At 35.5% G+C, this 23280-nt stretch overlaps 1 protein-coding gene across 3 annotated transcripts in view; it reads right to left on the reverse strand.

Annotated features, from left to right (window-relative positions):
- Positions 1–1357: 1357 nt before the first annotated feature.
- Positions 1358–23280, reverse strand: part of NUCB2 (nucleobindin 2) — a 31439-nt gene continuing 9516 nt past the window's right edge. For all 3 annotated transcript variants that reach the window (XM_012780666.3, XM_012780667.3, XM_012780668.3), the window contains 12 exons: positions 17283–17426; positions 16600–16707; positions 13521–13647; positions 12268–12371; positions 10498–10683; positions 10169–10259; positions 9552–9610; positions 9366–9458; positions 5380–5469; positions 2265–2435; positions 1913–1991; positions 1358–1504 (listed from right to left, as the gene is read on the reverse strand). In XM_012780666.3, the coding sequence (XP_012636120.1) occupies positions 1497–1504; positions 1913–1991; positions 2265–2435; positions 5380–5469; positions 9366–9458; positions 9552–9610; positions 10169–10259; positions 10498–10683; positions 12268–12371; positions 13521–13647; positions 16600–16707; positions 17283–17426 (1260 nt within the window). In that variant the 3' untranslated portion in view covers positions 1358–1496. The remainder of the gene's footprint in view (positions 1505–1912; positions 1992–2264; positions 2436–5379; positions 5470–9365; positions 9459–9551; positions 9611–10168; positions 10260–10497; positions 10684–12267; positions 12372–13520; positions 13648–16599; positions 16708–17282; positions 17427–23280) is intronic.

Here is a 23280-nt window from a genome sequence, read left to right on the forward strand (position 1 = left end):
TTGTCCTTAAAAATTAACCCACATTAAAAACTTTCCAAAAACCGAGGGACCCTGAGGACATTAGATAAGGGAGTTCCTCTTAGAAAGGTGAATCCAGGGTCACCTGATGGGCAAACCAAGGAATATATTCATGGACTACAGCAGAAGGACTTTACTATTTTTGCTAAGAACAACTTTTTAATTGCTATGGATCGGTGACAGCTGTTTTCAATTCTCCCCTCTCTAAAAAGGCCAATTTTATTGCAGTTTTCTTGCACCTATGCGTGATGCATTTGGTGTTCTTGGGGCTGAAAACTTGTCTTTAGTGTGTAGATGACCAGAACTTAAGAAGCCACATCCTAATGTGATGGAGGAGACTGTCACCAGATATCATGGTCTTTAAGCTAATATGCAATAATGGATTGGATTGTTGGTGAATTCTCTTATGTCTCAGAAGAAGAATGTACATAGGGATTTAGGTAGCCAACAAGGCTGACTGTGGTTAAGACTAAAAGTTGCCTACCACACATTCCCTCTTCCTTTCGTCCTTAGTAAAAGAATCCTAACTTTTAGCTAGACACATTGCCACATGGATTTCTCAGCCTCCCTGACAGCTGTGTGGCCACCCATGTGACTAAGTTCTGCCCATGAGATGTAAGTGTAAGTGCTGCTAGTTATTTTGGAAAATTGCCTGTTGGAAGGAAGCTGACTCAAGTGGTGACAGCCCTTATTCTTGGCCTTTCCCTCTGCCCCCAGCAGCAATCTTGGACAGTATGAGTGAGAGTGAGGTAATGTGGGGATAAAAATCATGCTATAAGGATAGCAGAGCAGGAAAAATCAAGACACTACCTACTTCTAGATTTCTTTTATGTAAGAGGGAAAAATTCTTACTTAAACTACTGCTATCTTTGGTTTTTCTATTATAGGTAGCAAAACCTAATCTCAAATGATAGAGTTAAAAAAAAGAATGAAAAATGACAAAAAGTGGTAGCAAAAGCTATTCAGTTGAAGAATTTCTAGCAGTTAAGGTTGCTAAAAGCAGGAAAAAGTTATCAGAAAACACTAGAAAATACTTTGGCCTTTTCAGAAGAATTGTTAATATCAAAGAGATATTTATTGAGAAAGGGCATGATAACCACCCATAAAAGAATATCTGTCTTCATGAGTGAGAGCAATTTATTTTAAAAGCAATAGACAGAGCTTTCTCACTTCGTTACTGATAGTTTCATTAAATTATGGCATAAAGCCACTTAATTAAATCACTAACAGAGAAAAAGGAAAAAGAAGGGAGGTATGAATGTTAGAGCAAATAGTGGGTTTGTTTTCTTTCTGGTTCTGGTAGACTTCAATCTTAAATATATTTGTCCAAAAAAATGTGTTCTTGTTTTAAAAGTATCTTCCTTTATTCCAAATATGCTTTAAAATATTTATTAAGAAGAGAAAAAGGAAGGGAGCTAGAAAGACAAAATAGATGTTGAATTAACAGTTTTCTTCCAAGTTCTTGCGGAGTTCGGACTTTAAATGTCTGTTGAAAAAAAAATATGCTCTCATTTTAAAGGTATCTTTCTTTATTCTGAAGGTTCTTTTATGTACAGATATATTTTTTAAGATATGCTTAGCTAATCATAGATTATAATTTAAAAAACATGCTCTCTGGTAAGAGCAATATAATTGATTAGAATTATGAATAATGTTGAAATAAATCATTTCACTATAAATAAGGTTATCAAATTATACACTATTTAAAATTTGCTGATACATAAAACTTCTGGAGGCATTTTCATTTTTCTGTAATGCACATTGCTCTATTTCTACAAATATATAAAAAAGAACCACAAACTTAATGACTTGAAATTATATTTGTAATGAATGTGGATTTTAATTTATGCAATGGTTTATTTCTCTAAATAAACAAACAAACAAAATTACATACGTGGCTCAAACTTCAATTCCCCTGTTGGCCCTGATGGAGGAATTCCTTGTAATTTTTTTTGTTCCATCTGCTGTATGACCTAGTGAAGGAAAAAAAGAAAGTTTTAAAAGTATTATTTGGCTTTCTATCATATGTATGACCTTTGACAAAGTACAATAAACTAACAAAATTGTTTTCTAAAAAAAGATATTCAAACTCTAAAATTTTGATTAACATGTCACAAAGCAGATTAAAAAATACTAAAATTAAAAATACTATAGTTAATAATACATTGAAATATTACAAAAACGCAGGCTTTCAACAAAGCACCTAAAATCCTTTTTAATGTCATAATCCTTTTACAAAATACCACCTGATGATATTCCAGCTTCTGAGCCTCAAGTTGGTCATGCTGACGTTGTAGCTCTTCTTTTTGTTTCTGAAGCTCATCTGCCCTCTTCTTAAGTTCACTTTCTTGTAAAGCAATAATATTTTCATACTCTTTTAGCTCTTCCTCTGTGAAGAACTGTTGCTGATCCAATGTCTAAACAAAAAAAATGAGGAAAGAATAATCTCAAAAAGCAACAATAAAGTCTGATTCAGCTTTAAAATTCTACGATTAGCAAAGTACAAAAGAGTATTATAGTATTTAGTAGTATTACTGCATTATATCTTCGGGTAAGAAAGAAGGGGAAATAAAAAAAAATATGTTTATGTATTCATTTGAACAAAAGAAAAAACAAGAAGGAAAGCCCAGAGACTAATGAGACTGGTTACTAAAGGCCAAGAGTGAGAACTGAATAGAAAAGAGAAAGAAAATGTGGAAGACAAATTAAACACTTTTTTGAAATAGATTCAGTTTTGAAAATATGTCAATGTTTCACATACTCAAAAAAGGAACATTTAAAAAATCCACGAGGACAAGAAAATACCAAAACTTCAATACAAAAAACAGAAGCAAATAAATAGTACTTTTGTTTTAAATGAATAATATAACCCACAAAAGGGGCAGGGAGGGCGGGCACAGTGGCTGTAATCCTAGCACTCTGAGAGGCCGACATGGGAGGATTGCTTGAGCTCAGGAGTTTGAGACCAGTCTGAGCAAGAAGGAGACTCCCCTCTATTAAAAATAGAAAAATTAGACAGATGTGGCAAGCACCTGTAGTCCCAGCTACTAGGGAGGTGAAGCAGGAGGATGGCTTGAGCCCAAGAGTTTGAGGCTGCAGTGAGCTAAGATGACACCACTGCACCCTACCCAGGGCGATGGAGTGAGATTCTGTCTCAAACAAACAAAAAAGGAAATTGTAACACAATTTAAAAAAAAAGAAGGGGGAGGGAAAGAAAGGTAAACCAGGTAACTTTCAATCACAATATTTGGACTACATATCCTCAGGTTAAAGCCCAGGTTAAAAACAACAAAAAATCTAAACAAACATTAAACTTTTATTTTGCAGAAGTATGGATCAGCAATTCTAAAACTCGTACATTCTAGGATTGAGCAAGCAAGCACAATATTTTTGTGGAAAAGGGACTTAGGTTTCACATGAAATATGAAAAGAGCAAAAGACTGAATTCTGTGTTGAAATCAAAGGTGTTGGATTGAATTTAGAGTCATCAGTGTGAACTCATGAGTTTTAATATATATTGATAGATATATACATATATATATACACACATATATATACACACGCACACACACACACACACACACAAATGAATATTGGCCCAGTAAGGTGGTTCACACCTATAATCCTAGCAGTTTGAGAGGCTGAGGCAGGAGGACAGATTAAGGCCAGAAGTTCAAGACCAGCCTGAGTAATATAGCGAGACCCTGTCTCTATAACATAAAAATTTAAAATTAGCCAGGCATGGTGTTGTGCCCCTGTAGTCCCAGCTACTCAAGAGGCTAAGATGGGAGGATTGCTTGGAGCCCAGGAGTTTGAAGTTGCTGTGAGCTATGATGATGTCACTGCACTCTAGCCCAGGCAACAGAGTGAGACCCTGTCTCAAAAATAAATAAATAAATAAAAGTATTAATTATCTATTGATCTTCTAGTTTATCAGATGCACTAAAGGGAATATACATTCAAGTAATCTTAGCATTCTTCTTCTTCTCCAAACTCCAGAAATATTTCACATGTTAGACAAAACTCAATACAAAAAGAGGCTGACCTCTCTGATCTCAATCTAAAGTGACCAACTTTCCCAATTTGCCCAGAAATGTTTGGTTTTAGCAATGAAAAGTTCCACATCCTGGAAACCCCTCAGTTTCAAGTAAACTAGAATAGTTGGTCACCCTATCTCAAACTACTTTCTGGACAATTAAAAATTTAAATGGCAATCTTTTTATTTTTAATATAGAAAAAGATGATCTTTATTTAATCTATTTTGGTTGATACCTCTCAACTATTCATTTAAAGTTATAAATGCCATCATTTATGTACAGTTGGCTGTGATATAAATTGGTATACTTTTCTGGAGTAATTTGGCACGATATACTAAGAAACCAAAAAAACGTTCGTAAATCTTGAGAATAATTCTATTCCTGGAAACTAATCCCAGGGAAATCATTATAGATTACCCAAAAATATATGAACAAATGGATAGTCATCACAGTGTTATTTATTACATTAAAATACTGGAATTTACCGAAAATATCTAAATCTAGAGGAATGATTATATAAATTGTGCTACAACCACACAACTGCATGTTTAGTAGTCATTTTTTAAATAATTTTTTTTGTTTGTTTGTTTGTTTTTATTTTAGCATATTATGGGGGTACAAGTGTTAAGGTTACATATATCTACATTTTCTTTTTTTTAATTTATTTATTTTTATTAGTGTATTATGGGGCTACAAGCGTTAAATAATGTTTTTTGAAGAATGACATTGGAAATGATTGTGAAATATTATTAAATAAAAGACAGGCTCACAACTATAATCCTAGCACTTTGGAAGGCCAAGGTGGGAGGACTGCTTGGGCCCAGGAGTTTGAGACTACTATGGGCAACATAGAAAGACATGCATTGCTACAAAAAAATTAAAAATTAGCGGGGCATGGTGGCACGCACCTATAGTCCTAGCTACTCAGGAAGCTGTGGTGCGAGGATCACTTGAGCCCAGAAGTTCAAGGCTGCAGTGAGCTATGATCATGCCACTGTGCTCCAGCCTGGGCAACAGAGGGAGACCCCATCTCTAAAAATGAATGAATGAATGAATGAATAAATAAATGTATCTGTATTTCTAATTTTCAATAATGAATATTACTTTATACTTAGAAAAAAGCACAATTTTTAAAAGACTTCTAATTATATGCAGTGTGATTACAGATAAGAAATCAAATGCTACAAGCTTTCTGAGAAATCAAGTTCATCATTTCATATAAAAAAAAAAGACAGTAAGACTATACATGCAAACATAATTAGGTAGAATATACTGACATAAAATTTTTTGAACCAGATATCCCATTTGGGGTTGGTTCTATTACCTCCCAGCTATCTGGCTCCAAGAATTCTTTTTTTTCTGTAGCTCTCAAAAACTCTTCCAGAGTCACCAATCGGTCTTTGTTAGTATCAACCTGATTAAAAGAAAAATGTATGTGTAGTATAAAATAATCTTTCTCACATTATTTAGACACTAGCAACTGTCTTGTAATAGATGCTACCACATAAGCATACAGCAATTAGGACTAACCTAACATCCATAGGAACTGGATAAAAAACCCTAAAAACAGAAGATTCAACATTATACTAGAATCAGAAAATAGATTATCTTCGTCTTCTATATAATTCAAATTTGAAAATGTGTACTATACCTAATATCCTAAAGATCAACAAGTCTGAGTCAGCTGATCTACTGGTTAGGCTGGTATTGCCTTCTTCCCTCATCCCAATACATATAATCCCTCTTGAAGCCAAGTGCTTGGATAAGAAAAATAACCATTCCAGAAGGAGGACTATCTTGGCCAAGAGTAAAGGAGTTTAAATAAAAAGGCTCTCAACATTTTTTCTTAAAAACAATTAACTAAATCAAAACTAAAGCTGACAACCTCTCCAAATACTCTTTAATGGCTCTTACAGACTGTAGCAAATTCAGTTACACAGGTGTACTATATAATGGCCAAAGAAATTTATATGATATCTGGGATGCCAGCAGTCAACAGACCATTAACAGCTCAAATATTCAAATGAAATCACTGAAGCAAAACAGTGGATTTCAGTTACCTTGCATATGATGTCTATATTAGTGTTTTGCTTAGAGGGAGAAGGGGCAGAGCAAGGACTACAGAAAAAGGCAAATAATTTAAATAGGGTGGTCATGGAGGTCTCTCTAAAGAATGGACATTTGAGCAGAGACCTGGCAGAAGACAAAACATGTGATGATCTAGAGAAGGAGCATTTTAGGAAGAAGAAACATTAAGTTCAAATGCCCTAAAGTGGGAATAAGCTTGATGAGAGACAAACACCAAGAAGCCAGTGTGTCCACAGTAGAGTGACAGTCATAGGACTCTCATGTCATGACCTTTTGGATAAAGGAGGGATTTGAGACCATAGTCTAGGTAAAATGGCAAGCCACTGAAATATTCTGAGCGAGAGAGTACTATGGCCTGATTTGTGCTTTTAAGTGCTTACTCTCTGCTATATGGAGAAGTAACTGCAGAGGGGTAAGGAACAGAAGCAGAGATGCCAGTTAGTAGATGTTCTTGGACCTTGTTGGCAGAAGTGGAAGTGGGGAGCAGTGATCAAATTCAGGATCTGTTTGAAAGACAGATCAAATATAAGATCTCACAGACTAGATATAGGATGTGAGGCAAGCAGAAGTTAAGGATGACTTAGCCTGAGCAACTAGATGAATTTTGATTCACTTGCTGAAAGAAGGCTGAGCAGGAGAAACAAGTCTGTACTTGGAGAAGACATACATTAAATATGCAGGGAACTGTCAAACAGATACAAGCCTGGAGCTCAGGGAAAGGTGGGGAGAGCTGGAGATAAAAATTTTCAACTCACCAGCATATTAAACATGTATAAAAACATGCTCCAGGCTGGGCGCAGCTCACGCCTGTAATCCTAGCACTCTGGGAGGCTGAGGCAGGCAGATCGCTCAAGGTCAAGAGTTCAAGACTAGCCTAAGCAAGAGCAAGACCTCATCTCTACTAAAAATAGAAAGAAATTAATTGGCCAACTAAAAATATATAGAAAAAATTAGCCGGGCATGGTGGCGCATGCCTGTAGTCCCAGCTACTCAGGAGGCTGAGGCAGAAGGATCACTTGAGCCCAAGAGTTTGAGGTTGCTGTAAGCTAGGCTGACACTACGGCCATGGCACTCTAGCTCGGGCAACAGAGTGAGATTCTGTCAAAAAAAAAAAAAAAAAGATATGCTCCATAGGACTCCATAGTATCACCTAAGGAAAGAATAAAGATAGAAAGGAGAGTATGGTCAAAAGATAGGCTCAGGGCACTACAACATGTAGAACGTGGGAAGAGGAGGAACAGCCAGCAAAGGTGAGTAAGAAGAAAGAGTGCTGAGGTCTGAGGAAACTAAGGAGGTGTAGTTTCCCAAAAGCCAAGTGAAGAAAGCATTTCAAGAAAGAGGGAGGCATAAACCGCATCAAACGCTGCTAAGTCAACTAAGGATGATGACACTGGATTTGACAAGATAGAGGTCATCTTTACAGGAGGAATTTCAATGGAATGGTGGAGGCCACAGCATGTTCAGCATGGATCAAGAAAATGAAAGCTGAAGAATAACAGGAAGAGGAAAAATAGCTAACTCTAAAGAACAGTTTTGCTGTGAAGAGGAGCAGAGGAATGAGGCAGTAACTAGAGATCTGGTTTTGTTTTTAAGGTAGACGATATTAGATCATGTTTGCCTCTAAATGGAAATATCCAGGACAGTGGTAAACACAGATGCAAGAGAAAGGGGGGATGAGAGCAGGAACGGAATCCTTGAATAGGACGTGCTAAATGGGACCTAACGCACAGTGGAGAAGGCCTTCAGTGGGAATGGCAACATAAATGTTAATAGAAGGCCAGGCAAAATAAATGCATACAGATGCAGATTGGTTGGTGGATATGGTTAGTGTGAAAATGAAGTCATTCTCTTGATTGCTTCTATTTTCTCAGTAAAATGAAAGGTAAGGCCATGGCAGAGGGAAGAAAGAGAAGTGTTTTAAAGGTTTAAGGAGAGGGGACAGCTTCTGATTAAAAAGCAGAGGATTCAGAGAAGAAAAAAAAAAAAGAAAAAATTTAAAATATTAAAAAAAAAAAAAGAGAGGGGACAATATGTATAACTGTTAGACTCTGGGAATGGGGAAGTGAATATAGTAGAGCAGGAAATACAGTTAAATCCCCAAGCAGAGGGCCTGCTAGTGATTTGTGCCCCTAAGACTAAAGTGAGACCAGTTAGCATGCTTCCATGTTAATCTCCAGCCACATTCCCTTGCTTCAATATAGCACAATACAACGGGGCTATGTGCTTAGCAGAAGTTAGCACAAATCATGTACTTAGGTAATCATCATTCTATTTGCAAAGGACCTTATCTATTATCCTGCCTCCCATTTAACAGGTAACATGCATCATTGTTTATCTGGACACCTAAATCAGAGGAAAAATAAAACTAGTTGAACAAGCCAAATTGAAAAAATGGTCAGTTGCTTTGAAAAGAACAGAAATTAAAATTTTAGGACTCTGCAGTAGTTTGGATTATTATTTCCAACTATTGTGCCCTCCTGTAATAGGATTATACATCCCCACCCAGTGCCACATGACTTTGCTGAACCATTCTGTGGGAGGTATATGCCCCCTCTTCCCTGACTTGGGGCTTGATATGGACAAGCTTAAGCCAATGGAATATAAATGGACATGATGCTTGTCACAGTTGAGCAGAACTCTGAAATACTATTAAATGGTTTGGCTTGGGGTCTCTTGTATCCCTGATAGGACCCAGATAGACACTGCATCTGCAGCCTAAGAATGAGAAGACATGCAGAGCCAAGTCCATCCCTGGTCAAGCCAGCCCAAGCCAGCCTAGCCCTGCCATATCTAGCTGTAGTCAACTTTCAAAGCTTATATAATGTGAACAAGAAATAAATATTTGTTGTTATAAGCCATTAAAGTATTGGGGGTTTGGGGTTTTCTTAGTAAATGCAACATAGGTTTTAAAATATCAAATATTGGACTTTATTATTTTTCAGCACCAAAAAAAATTTTATAGTGCTATGCAGCAGCATCTTAAATCTTTTAGAATATTTTAAAGTAGTTGTAAATTACTTTATTTATACTAAGGGAATCTAGTATAATATTCTGGATCAAAAATGCAAAAACCAATTAAATAGCTATTCTGTGTATTTATTTTCCATCTTATGGTAAGATTTATTGCAAGAATTAAATAATCCATAGAAAATAACATAAATCTTTTTTTTTTTTTTTTAACAGTTTTTCAGCAGATATTTAACATAAATCTTTAAAACATACCTCACTCATTACATGTTCCCTCATTCTAAGCCTTTCTTCTTCCATTTCTATCATATCATCCTCTTCATTTTTGGGGTCATATACTTTCTCCAACTAAAAAGAAAATTTTAAAACCAACATGAAAGAAAAGAAGTTAAAATAAAGAAAAAAATAGAACAACACTGAGTATTAAATAAGCTAATTTACCTCTTTAGTAAATAGAGCTTCTAATTCTTGTTCATCCAGGAATCCATCACTATTGACATCTGAAGTTTAAAAGTTACAAATGCAAAAATTGATTTTAATACCTTAGGAAATAATTAAAATATAATTATTTACAAATGGTTTGCAAAAGTAGTCTGACAAGCAGCATCAATAGGCTGCAGAAAATGGTTTCTTCTTTCTTATGAAGCTTCAGATCAGCCCAACTGAATTCTATATTTATTTATAATTTGTAATAATTTTAGGCAAACATAATCCATTTTTAGTAAAAATATAAAGTAAAGCAATATGCTATATTATAGTATAAAGCCTATCAGATATAACCTAGCTAGTCACAGAATTACCTTCAGTTCACAGAGAACTTTGCAGTAAGTCATATAATGACTCGACAGTAAAAACTTTTATAAAGACTCAACTACTGACCTAAACAATTTCATACTGCAGATCAGCAATAAAGACTATCAAATCACTCTAGAAAAACTCTAACATTTACTATCAATAGAATTCAAAAGCACACCTTGGTAGAAACCAATTAAAAGGAAAGCAAATATAATTTTTCAAAAAGCAGATATAAATATTAGTATCTGTGTCAGATCTGTTACCATGTAATTTGAAAAATGTCTTGGGGTCAAAGTCATCAGGATCCAATCCATCAGTCTCTTCCCATACCTCTTTTAGTTGATCTTTGCTTCCCTGTGAACCAATTTTTAAAAACTGCTCAAAACAAAATATAATCTATGTGTACAGACTCAAAATATACATTTGAGAAACTTTGCAAATTTAAGAATCAAGATTTAAGTACTAATAACATGATAAAATTCTGGAATCTGATAAAAAGAAGTATCTTCATCTAAATATGGATTTATAGTCACAATTCTTTTTTTTTTTTTTTTATATCTGCCTTTCTTCAGGATATAGTCACAATTCTTACTGGATGATTCACTTTGGGGTGATTTTCATGTTTTTTCTTCATTTCTTCAAATTTAGATTCTTCTTCTTTTCTCTTTTCTTCATTCAGTGTTTTTAAATATTCTCTCCTTTCATGTTCCTTCATCATTTCATATTTTTTAAATTCTTCATGTCGAGTCTTGTCATAGTCTTCCAGATCACTTGTTGCCTAGAATGCAACGTTGCATTTAAATTAAATAAAAAGATGTGTTTGAAAATATAAATAAAGCCATTCCAGAATACAGCATACTCTCTAAAAAAAGGTAGCATAGGACGGCAAAAAAATATTGGACTTTTCTTTTTTAATTCTATCATTACCAGAGATTTAGGTATTCAAAGAAACCAGAAGTTCAAAGCCAGCTTCAATTTTACAAAATTCCCCATAAGCAAATAACATATTGATATGGTTTGGATGTTTGGGCTCTCCAAATCTCATGTTGAAATTTGATCCCGAGTGTTGAATGTGGGGCCTGGTTGGAGGTCTTTAGGTCATGAGGGCAAATCCCTTATGAATGGGTTGGTGCCCTCCCCAAAATACTGAGTTCTCGCTTTATTATTAATAGTTCACGAGAGAGCTAGTTGTTTAAGAGCCTAGCACCACCTCCACCCTCTCTTGCTCCTGCTCTCGCCATGTGACATGCCTGCTCCCCCTTTGCCTTCCATCTTGACTAGAAGCTCCCTGAAGCCCTCACCAGAAGCAGATGTTGGCACAATGCTTCTTGTACAGTCTGCAGAAATGTGAGCAGAATAAATCTTTTTTCTTTATAAATTACTCAGCCTCAGGTATTTCCTTGATAGCAACACAAAACGGACTAATGCACATATAAATTGATTTTTTAAAAAAGGAAGGGTCTGTATCAAATCTGTACAGTATAAAAATCTAGAATGATTTCTTTTTAGTTTTTCTTGAGACAGGGTCTCGCTATATCACCTACACTAGAGTGTAGTGGCATAAGCTTAGCTCACTGTAACCTCCAACTCTCCGGCTCAAGCAACCCTCCTGCCTCATCCTCCCAAGTAGCTAGGAGGTCTGTAGGCGTGAACCACTACCATGCCCATCTAACTTTTTTATTCTTTTTGTAGAGATGGGGTCGCGCTCTATTGCCCAGGCTGGTCCTGAACTCCTGGCCTCAAGCAATTCTCCCACCTTGGCCTCCCAAAGTGCTAGGAGGCATAAGCCAGCATGGCTGATAAAAACTAGGATGATTTCTAACCATTTAACTAAATCTAGTAACAGCCAGGTAAAAATATCTAGTTTGGTAACTCCTTTCATATTATACATAATATGACAGGTCCACAAACTCATCTAAAATCCCTGAGGCCATTTGTGTTTCAGAATTTTCTAGATTTTTAGAAAGAAAATATGGGACATATTCCATTATTATGGAACATCCCTGCAATGTCTGTAACCAAGCAGATTAGTACTGCATTAGCAAAATATATAAGTACACATACTAAGTATGTTAAATAAAAACTATAAATAGCATTACTATAATTAATTAAATTAATTTACTTTAGTTAATTTAAGCCAGGTTTCAGTTTTTACAGATTTTTGGATTTTGGAATTGTGTATGAGAGATTGTAAATGTGTATGTCCATATTAACATCCATACTAATAACAGTTAAGCTATCTCCCTTTAAAGATATTCTAGAGTATATATAAAAGTTACATTTCCATTTCATTGAGTTTACTTGTCAAATTACAAAACCTCAAAGGCACAAAAAAGAGAGCACTCTTTGGAATTATTCTTACCGCTTTGATTAGCATATCTAAATCTGTGGATTCAAATTTGTCAGGATTCAGGTGGTTTAGGTGATCAAATTGTTTAAGAAGAGCTTGGTGGTCCATGCCTATATCTGAAAGAAAATGAGAATACTGTAAATGATCAATTATTAGAAGGTAGAAACATTAATACAAATGATATATAAGAAAAAGCATTCATTCTCAGGTGGTTTGTGGTCCAAAAAAAAAAAAAGAAAAAGCATTCATATTTATTCCTAAAGAATTTTATAAGAAAATTCAAAGGCCAGGCGCGGTGGCTCACACCTGTAATCCTAGCACTCTGGGAGGCCAAGGCAGGAGGATCACTTGAGGTCAGGAGTTTGAGATCAGCCGGAGCAAGAACTAGATCCTATCTCTACTAAAATAGAAAAAATTAGCCGAGACCAGTGGTGCACGCCTGTAGTCCCAGCTACTTGGCAGGCTGAGGCAGGAGGACTGCTTGAGCCCACGAGTTTGAGGTTGCTGTGAGCTAGGCTGATGTCATAGCACTCTAGCCCAGGCAACAGAGTGAGACTCTGTCTCAAAAAAAAAAGAGAGAAAATTCAAAGTTTTAGATTAAGGGTTCTTTTTTTTCCTTTTAGAATATTACACATATTAGGCAAAGGTAATGTCCTTTGATCGGGAATGGAATGATTTATAGTATTAGACTTCCTAATGTTACGTCAATCTTTTATTCCTGAAACAAATCCACTTGGTATGTGATCATATTCTTTTGAGATGCAATAATTTTGATTTTCACATCAATAAATTATAAGAATGTGGAAGCCTTCCTTGTTTTTCTATACTCTATAATAGAGTTTATACAGAATTGACAATCTGCTCTTTAATGGTCTGATAGAATTCTCTGAAGAAACTATCTGAATCTGGTGCTTTTTGTGGGGCTAGCTCTCTGAAAATTTTTCTGTTCCATGTATGGAAATTATTCTATATTTTCTTTCTCTACTTCTTTTTGGCTTCATCAGATGTTATTATTCCTCTTTTAAATCAGTTGCTTAATTCATTAATTTTTATACTTCTTTCTCATTGCTATAGTTATTTAAGGGTAATCATTTTGATTTTTGAATGATATGTATTACCAATTCAAAAAATTAAATTTTAAAAATTAAGAGAAGATAAATCAATACTAACATAACATTTTGACTAGAAGAACGGGGCATGTACTAATGTAAACTGACCTCCACAACCAAATATTAAAATTTTCCTACCTTTTCTTTAGCACTTACCTTGAAAGGCATCTGATTTAGCTTTAATTAATATTCGCAACCTTCCTACTTCTTGTCTTTTTAGTTCATCAAGTTTTGTCCTCACATGATGACTTACAAAGTCCAGCTCTTTGCTTAGCCTCCCACTCTGTTAGCAAAATAAGTTAGTTTTATCTATTATATTTCATTTTTAGACCAGATGTAATATATAAAAAATATGGTTATAATAAATTAGTGATAAGTACTTTTGACTACTTTAGATAAATTTAACATTAAAAAATATTTCTTTCAAAAGCAATTCAATTTGTAATTTTAAAATCAAGGTGTCTAAAAAGAATATAATTTAGAAAAGCAGGCTGGACACAGTGGCTCATGCCAGTAATCCCAGCACTTTGGGAGGCCGAGGCAGGAGGATCTCTTGAGCCCAAGAGTTCAAGACCAGCCTAGGCAACATGGGGAGATACCTATCTCTTAAAAAAAATAAAAGTTAAAATTAAAAAAGGAAAAGAAAGAAAAGCACAATTAAAGCACAAAGGAGAAGCTTAAAAAGTTTAATTATAAAATGGTACAGCCGCTTTGAAAAATAGTGTATCTATACAATGGAATATTAATATTTAGCCATAAAAAAGAGTGAAATCCTGACACATGCTACAACACAAATAAACCTTTAAAACATCGTGCTAAGTTAAAGAAGCCAGTCACAAATGACCACATACTGTATGATTCCATTTATACACAATGTCCAGAACAGGGAAACCTATAAAGATAGAAAGTAGATTTCTTGTGGCTGAGGAGAGAAAGGTAATTGGGATTGACTGCTTAATGGGTACAGAGTTCCCTTTGGAACACCCTTTGGGTATAATGAAAGTGTTCTAAAACTAGATAGTAGTGATCGCATGACTCTGGATATGTTAAAAACCATTAAATTATATGATTTAAGAGGGTGAATTTTATGGTATATGAATTGTATCTCAACACAGTTGCTATTTAAAATAAGTAATTTGGCCTATTTTAACATTAGTCATTCCATATATGAATAGCTTTTCAAAATTCATCTTTTTTAGGTTGTCTCCTTTGATTATTTTTTCATAGATGAGTGATTAGTAGAAGAACTAGGAGAATATACTGTTATAGAAGCAAAAAGCGGTATATTTCAAGGAGGGAACAGTCAGATAAAACAACAGTTGTCAAAATGCAGTCCCCAACTGGAAGCATCAGTTCCAGTTCTCCTGAGAACTTTAGAAATGCAGGCCCTAGACTTACTAAATCAGAAATTCTAGAGGTGGAGACCAGAAATATGTTTTAACAAACCCTAAAATCTGAGAATTTTTGAGATAAAAAAAGGAGCCCAGTAAGATGAAGAATAAAAGATGCTACAGTGTTCACTAGGCTTGGCAATTAAGAAGTCACTGGCACTCTCCGTGAGAGTATACTGAGTGGAGCAGTGAGGGCAAAGCCATACTCTCTCCAGTTTGGGAATGTTTGGGAAGTGAAGAAATGGAGTATAATTCTCCTATCAAAATGCTTGGCTAAATAAGAAAGGGTAAATTCTAACTTTTTTTTTTTTCCTCTCAGACAAGAATCTTTGCTTGGCTATTTGTGATGAATTTGGTTGGGTTTGGGTTTTACTGTCTATTTTTATTCTTGTTTCTTTTTCATTGGATAATTGTTTAACTTCATTTTGGTTTTGTTTTGGTGTGTGTATGGGTTTATCTTGTTTTGTTTTTTGTTTTATGGAGAAACAGTTATAAAATAAATCCGTGCACCAAGCCAGGAAGCTAATGTCTTCTTTTCCCTGAATATCTCTATATAGCACCTCCCATGGCCCACATTTTCTATATTACCCCCAAATAATGTTCTTAATCCTAATTTCAGCTAGATAGGAGACATTGAAAGTTCTACATTAAATATCATTCACCCTAGGAAATTAGTTCCTCAAGTCAAATTAATCTTTCAGAGGAAGAACAAGATTGTCCTCAAAGACAAATTGCCCTCAAATTCAGGGGAATTACTGGCATAACACTGCTACCTTTTCCCCAAAGCAGTTCACAGTTTCCAAAAGGAGAGCTGTGAACTCAAAGCCATACAAAAGCTCCAACAGATACCACAACCTGATGGGAGTCAGTCCTTCAAAGAAGCACACACTAGGGATAGAGACTAAAATAAAAAGGATGTGTGATGTTCAATGATTCCTTCAAACACGGTTCTCTAGAAAAATTCAAGATAATTTTTTAGGAAAGTCAAAAGCAAACAAATAAACAAAAGGTAACATAAGCAAACAAAACTGTTCTAGGAGGCATAACCTAAAGTTTAAAATTAACTGGATTTTTTTTTGTTTGCTCAGAGTCTATAATAAACCCAGTAAACTGATTCATTTCCCTTCAAGAAACAGCTTTAAAAGAATCTCTGTCAGATCTTTATAACTCCTTTATTTATTATGAGTACTAAAGAGCTATCAACAGCTAGGGTTATATCTAATAGGGTCCTTAGGACAGAGGCAAATGGTTACGTTTCCCTGCTGACATAAGATACAGCCCATTATCTATTCTGTTAATCTGGACCTGATTAAAACACCAGAACCTAACCTATTCTAAACCTTTGAATGGCTCCCTGCTGTCCTCAGATGATAATCCAAGCCCCTTAATATGATACATAAGGCCCTTTGTTACCTAGCCAAGGATTCTTCCAACCTCATCTTTTGGGCATTCATGCCTTCCACTTCCCAGTCTGGGTTCCAGCAACAGTTACTACTTTCCGTTTCCTATATACCTCTTATCTCTGTACCCTTGCACCTTTGTGTGGGATGCCTCCTAGTCCCTCTCCTTTTCTCAGTTACATCTTTAAGCTCTGGCATAATCTCTATCAGGAAGGATGATTTCCCACCTGTCCCCACTGCTTCACAGATTATATCTGTCCTCTATATGTCTATAATATATTATATATTCATCATTTATCCATCCTAATAATCTACTTCTGGATATGATTTCCCACTGAGGGTTTCTTAAGTGCTGGCAATAAGTTTCATCTTTGCATCCCTAGTACTTAGCTCAGTGCCTGACATGTTCAAATGTTTGCTATGTAATTATTTAATGACATTTACCTTTATTTCCTCTACATCTGCTTTCTGGAGCTTTTCTCTGAAATGTTGGTCTGTTTCCAGCACATCAATCACTTGCTTGAGATATTCATCATAATAAAGTCCAGTATCCTTCAAATTAAGAAACAAACAGTAATGCTTCTGAAAGTTTTTCCTTGTCTGAATCTAAAGATCTCAATCCTGAACAATTTCTAGCAAAACAGCATTGAGAAATATCCACTTTGATAATTTCGACAAAGTAAAAATGTATTTTTCAAATAGTTTTGTATCATAACCAATACTATGCTTTATTGTTACGTAAAGGTAGATTTTCTGTTTGCTTTAGACAATGAAGATTTAACCAATGATATTAATTTGTTCTCCCCATTGTCATCTTCTCTCCTTTGAATATAATACAGTGTTTTCTTGGCTGTTTAGCCCTATGTTGGTAATGCATTATGATTAATTCTTCTGTGTACTAATATACTAGCTATATTAAATAAACATTATCTAATCTTAAACAGCATATGCTTGTCCAATACTCTTTGCTATTTCAGAAATAGTCCCTAAATGTGCAGTTTTATAAGTAATATATATTAGTAATATTTTAGTTATAATTCCTTCCATTTCACTTCATGTAGTTATAATTTCACCTCATTCCATTTCATTTAGTTATAATTCCTCCCATTTCACTTCTTTTCACTTACTGGTGGTTCTATCTTTGCGCTTTCCACAGGGTGAATATTCTGTACTTTTGTCTTGTCTATATCTATAGGCACAGCTTGAAGAGCAGTAAGTAGACATGTAACCAAGAGAATACAATATTGTAGTAGGATGGTCCTCCACCTCATCTGAAATGAAGTAATAATTACAGTAAAGTCCTGAAAAGATGTTTTAAAACTGTATACATGCATTCCCAATGTCACATTAGTAACATATTCAATCTCAAGAGGATTAATACAACAAAAAATTTCTAGGAAAGGGGGAAAAATAAATTATAACTTATCCAAAAAAATGTTTAAAATAGATCGCTAAAAAAAAATCAGAAGAGAAATACATTTCAGGCAAAATTAAAAAGACAGGAAAAAAAATTTTAAACTGTTTACATATAAGAAAACATTTGGTTAATTACAAAAGCTTTAAATAAAGATGGTAATGAGAGACCCAAAATTTTAAAAAATAAATAGTCCAATATTAGGAAATGAGAAGGTAACAAAAAACTATATATTTTTTCTCAATTAAAATATTGGGGATATCAATTCCAGGAGTTTTTAAAAAAAAGAAAAAAATAAAAAAATAAAAAAAAAATAAAATATTGGGGAGTCAAAACTATTTCTGTATATATTTAATTTAGTTTCAACCTAATTTTGAAAATAAATTAGGTTTAATCAATAAATTATTATTGATTAAAAAGACAAATAACGAACTACAAATATTCTCTTAACCTTGTTTAATTATTTTATCATAGCCAATAGTCATTTGTTAAAGATTTTTCAAATAAATAGGTCAACAAAATATCAAGTGAGATGTAGTGGTATTGAAGTAAGAGGAAGAGCTAGACTGCTGGTCATGCAATATTGTTTCAGGCAGTTTTGAATAATGATGCACTAAACATTTGTGTTCATGTTATTGTGTTAACATGTTTCCAATTCTTTTTTTTTTCCTTTTATTTCATCATATTATGGAGGTACAAATATTGTTAGGGTTACAAATATTGCCCCTGCCCCCCCTTCCTCCCCCTATGTGTCCAATCCCCCGGTGGCACCACACACGTTATGAAAGCATACGCCCCTTTCCTCCTCCCCTCTCCCGCCTGCCCACCACCTGATAAAAAGTTGTTTGGGGTTTTTTTTGACATTTTGGTTACATTGTATATCTTTGGCTCTCCCTAAGAAGGGTTAGAGTTACGCCCTTCCCCTCCAAAGTGCTCGCCACCTCCCTAAAATTGGCGCCCCCCCCAATCCCTGGTGAGCATTGCCGCCATTTGAAAACCATAGTTATAATCAGTCAGTACCAATTTGATGGTGAGTAGATGTGGGGCCCATTTTCCATGTCTTGTGTCGCGTCGCTTTGGATAACGGGCTTAAGCTTAATCCAGGATAGCATAAACGGTGCTAGCTCACAGTCATTTCTTAGGATTGAGTAATATTCCATTGTGAGCATATACCACATCTTAATCATCCACTCATGAATTGACGGGCACTTGGGTTGTTTCCATGATCTTGCAATAGTGAATTGTGCTGCTATAAACATTCGGGTACAGATGTCTTTATAATAGAATGTCTTATGTTCTTTGGGGTAGATGCTATTGCAGGGTCAAATGGTATTTCTATTTCTAGCTGTTTGAGGTTATCTCCAAATTCTTTTCAATTCTTTTACTTATATACCCTGGGTGTAGAACGGCTGGATCAGTTTGATAACTCTATGTTTAACTTTTTGAGAGGCTGGATCAGTTTGATAACTCTATGTTTAACTTTTTGAGGAACTGCCAATCTTTTCCAAAGCAGCTGTACCATTTTACACTTCCACCAATAATATATGAATGTTCTAATCTCTCCATATTCTCCCATGTGTTCTGGTCACTTCTGCTGCTGTCTCACTCTTCTGCCAAGTCTACCATAAATAAGAGGGCAAGTCAAGGGAGGAATGTGTTTATATACACGAATGGGTATGTGTGTCCTAACAACACTACAAAGTGAAAATGTCACAAAAAGTTTATGGGAACCTACTCCAAAACACTGAATTTATGGTTCATAAAGATTTCATTGATCCCTAGACTTATTATAAATAACAATAGAAACCATCTATTGAGTGTTTACTATGTACCAAGCAGTATTGCTAAACATTTTTTTATAATTAAATCATTTAAGTTTTACAATGACCTTCTGAAATTAATATTAATCTCCTCATTTTAAAATACAGGAAACTGAAACATATCACCGAAAAAGCTTGATTTAGGTCACACAGCAGTAAGTCATAGAGGCAGGATTTAGACCTGGGACTGACTGACTCCAAAGATGTCTGCTTTTAAGCAAAGATTCTCAAAGTGTGATCCCTGGGCCAGCAGCATTAGTATCACCTGGGAATTTGTTAGAAATACGTATTGCCAAGGCCTACTCCATCTTTTAAATCAGAGACTCTGGGGACAGGGGCCCCCACAAGCTATGTTATAACAAGCCTATAAGCGATTCTGACACATGCTAACCATTTGAGAACCACTGCCCCAGAACATATTGCCTCTCCTTGCTCTATTCTTTACCAGCCTCACCTACAGTGAGAGAAAAAGAAAATGTTTATCTCAAAAGTAAATCTGGATTCTTAAGGAATAGAAAATGGGTTTTGTACCTTAGAGTAAGACAGAATGAAATTTAGGTCTGTATTCTAATTCCAGCTGTACCATTCACTTGCTACATGATCACAGGTTAATTAACTTTTCCCACTTCAGCTTTCTCATTTATAAAAATAAAGGAATTTCTTTAATCTATTTTTTTTAATTTCAGCATATTATGGGGGTACAGATTTTAAGGTTTCAATAAATGCCCTTTTCCCCTCCTCCCCCCACAAGTCTGAGTCTCTAGCATGACCATCCCCCAGAGGGAATTTTTTAATAACAGAATTTAACTTCACCTCATAAGTTAAAGCATTTATTCTTTAAGCACTTAAGCTCTATTACCTATTTATTCTTTTGAGTATACATATTTTGTTACCTAATCAGGAATACTAATAAAATTGCTTGTACTCACACCACCAACTGTTTAAAATAATTAAGTTATATGATTTATAAATGCCTTAAAACTAAATATTGCTTATTCAGCCAGTTTAAAATTATATTGGTAGAACAAGTAGCACTTCTAGGCACTGAGATACAAAGATTAACAATAAAATCAACTACCAAGGCAGGGCACAGTGGCTCACGCTTATAATCCTAGAACTCTGGGAAGCCAGGCAGGAGGACTGCTTGAGGTCAGGAGTTTGAGACCAGCCTGAGCAAGAGTGAGACCTCATCTCTACTAAAAATAGAAAGAAAATAGCTGGACAACTGAAGATATGTAGAAAAAATTAGCAGGGCATGGTGGCACATGACTGTAGTCCCAGCTACTTGGGAGGCTGAGGCAGAAGGACTACTTGAGCCCAGGAGTTTGAGGTTGCTGTGAGCTAGGCTGATGCCATGGTACTCTAGCCCGGGCAACACAGTGAGGCTCTGTCACAAAAAAAAGAAAGAAACTGACGATGCCTCCAATAAACAAAAAATTTCAAGGAACATGATACTGAATTGATGGACTTGTGCATCATTAAGGCAAAAATCGATTTGTCAGAAACTTCCTACTATGCACAATGACACATGACCAATAAAAAAAGAGAGTAAGAAACTTCCTGCTAAAACTGAACAGAAGCTGCGTAAATTCTAGCCACATGTAATTTAAGGAAAAAATAAGCTGAGCTTAGTCAACAGGCAATGCTAACAAAATCCTGATGTTGGCTCAAAATGGTACATTGATATCAAATGTGCTAAAGAGATTGATATAAGAGAATGGACCAGAAAATAGCATATCACAGCAACACCATCATAAATGACTATGGACAAAATTTTGCTGCCATACTAAATTTTAAACTACAAAAATGATCTCCCAAATATGTTAATGTATGCATTTAGAAAAGCAGCCAAGGCCCTGCGCAGTGGCTCATGCCTGTAATCCTAGGACTCTGGGAGGCCGAGGCAGGCGGATTGCTCGAGGTCAGGAGTTCAAAACCAGCCTGAGCAAGAGCAAGACCCTGTCTCTACTATAAACAGGAATAAATTAATTGGCCAACTAATATATATAAAGAAATTAGCCAGGCATGGTAATACATGCCTGTAGTCCCAGCTACTCGGGAGGCTGAGGCAGAAGGATTGCTTGAGCCCAGGAGTTTGAGGTTGCTGTGAGCTAGGCTGACGCCATGGCACTCACTCTAGCCTGGGCAACAAAGCGAGACTGTCTCAAAAAAAAAAGAAAAAAAAAAGCAGCCAAAGTGGTGGAGACATGGATGATAGCTGAGCTAAAGAAAGAGTAGCTAAACCTGGTTTGAATGTTGAGGGGCCCTACATAACCTGCCAACTGTGTTAGTTTAGTTCTTTTCTTTTTTTTTGAGACAGAGTCTTACTCTCTTACCCAGGCTAGAGTCTTACTCTCTTACCCAGGCTAGCATCAGCCTAGCTCACAGCAACCTCAAACTCCTGGGCTCAAGCGATCCTTCTGCCTCAGCCTCCCAAGTAGCTGGGACTACAGGCATGCACCACCATGCCAGTTAATTTTTTCTATATATTTTTAGTTGGCCAATTAATTTCTCTCTATTTTTAGTAGAGACGGGGTCTCGCTCTTGCTCAGGCTGGTTTCCAACTCCTGACCTCGAGCGATCCACCCGCCTCAGCCTCCCAGAGTGCTAGGATTACAGACGTGAACCACCCCACCTGGCCTTAATTTAGTTCTTGATGCATTCTGAGAAGGTGTATCTAAATAAAGAGCAAGTTACCTGAAAAGTAATACAATTTGGTGTTATTCCTGATGCCATGTCTGGCCAACTGTCCAAAGCTTTTTAGTCAACAAGGAAAGTCTGGGGAAAGAATATACATCTGAAAACTTTTTATTGTCATTTTCTGATAAAATCCAGAAGAAAGCATCAGCATCAAAGTTTGCCAAATGAGTGTAGAAAGCTTGGAAGAAAATCTCAGGCAAAGGATCTTGTTCTCTCTCCCTCTCCTTGGTAGAGAGAACAATGTTATATGGGAAAACACAGATGTTGACAGTTCAAGAATGTTTTCAAAGACTCAGACTATGAACATGAAGAGGACTTAGGGATACCTTAATCAATTTTTTTCACTCTTAATTTATGTGTGCACAAAAAACATGTGAGAAAAGTCGACAATATGTCTAAATTAATCTAAAAACACTTTCAGTAAACATAAAACAGAACTGTGATAAAACACAATGCCATAGTTTAACTGGCAGCATTTTTTCTACATGGCATATAATGGTGTGTTTTAATGTCAATGGACTCTTAAAGTCAACGAAATACTATATTTTGAGTTTTAAATCTACTCCCTTCTCTAGGGCTATTTATCCTGCCTCTTTAATATTTATTTCCTCTTTCTTGCTTTCTTCATTTATTTGTTTTTGATTAATGAAGAATGTTTTTAATATACTTTCTACCCACTACTGGTTTCTAATTTGTTAGTGTTTATTCTAGACATAACTAGGACAATCAACTTAAACATTTACTCCTTAATAAGGCCTCAAAAAATGTCAAATGTTCTCGTAACAAAAGAAATGCAAAGTGTTCTAGAACATTAGGTAGAAAAGTAATAACACAAAAATCTCTTTAAATACCAAGATAATGTCAAATATGTCAGAGGTTTACACATTTTCATGAACTGGAAACTCTACAAATATCCATACCAGAGAGGGAGAGGTGAGTTATAAGGAGAGGCAATGGGAAGAAGGGAGGAACCAACCTACTTTCCTTCCACTATCAGGTCAGTAAGAATGGCCATCTTCTTTTTTTTACTACCTTCTTCTTTTGTAAGAAAATGTACAGAACTAAAGAGGAAACACTGAAACAGGAGAGTGATCCAAACAACCAGGACAGGCTAATAATTTACTCTCTAAAGTAGGATGATGTTAAATTCTAAATCACGGTCATCTCAAGACAGCATGGAACACACTGACC

Source organism: Microcebus murinus, chromosome 4 (genome assembly GCF_040939455.1).
Source record: "Microcebus murinus isolate Inina chromosome 4, M.murinus_Inina_mat1.0, whole genome shotgun sequence".
In the NCBI taxonomy this organism is placed as follows: Eukaryota; Metazoa; Chordata; class Mammalia; order Primates; family Cheirogaleidae; genus Microcebus; species Microcebus murinus.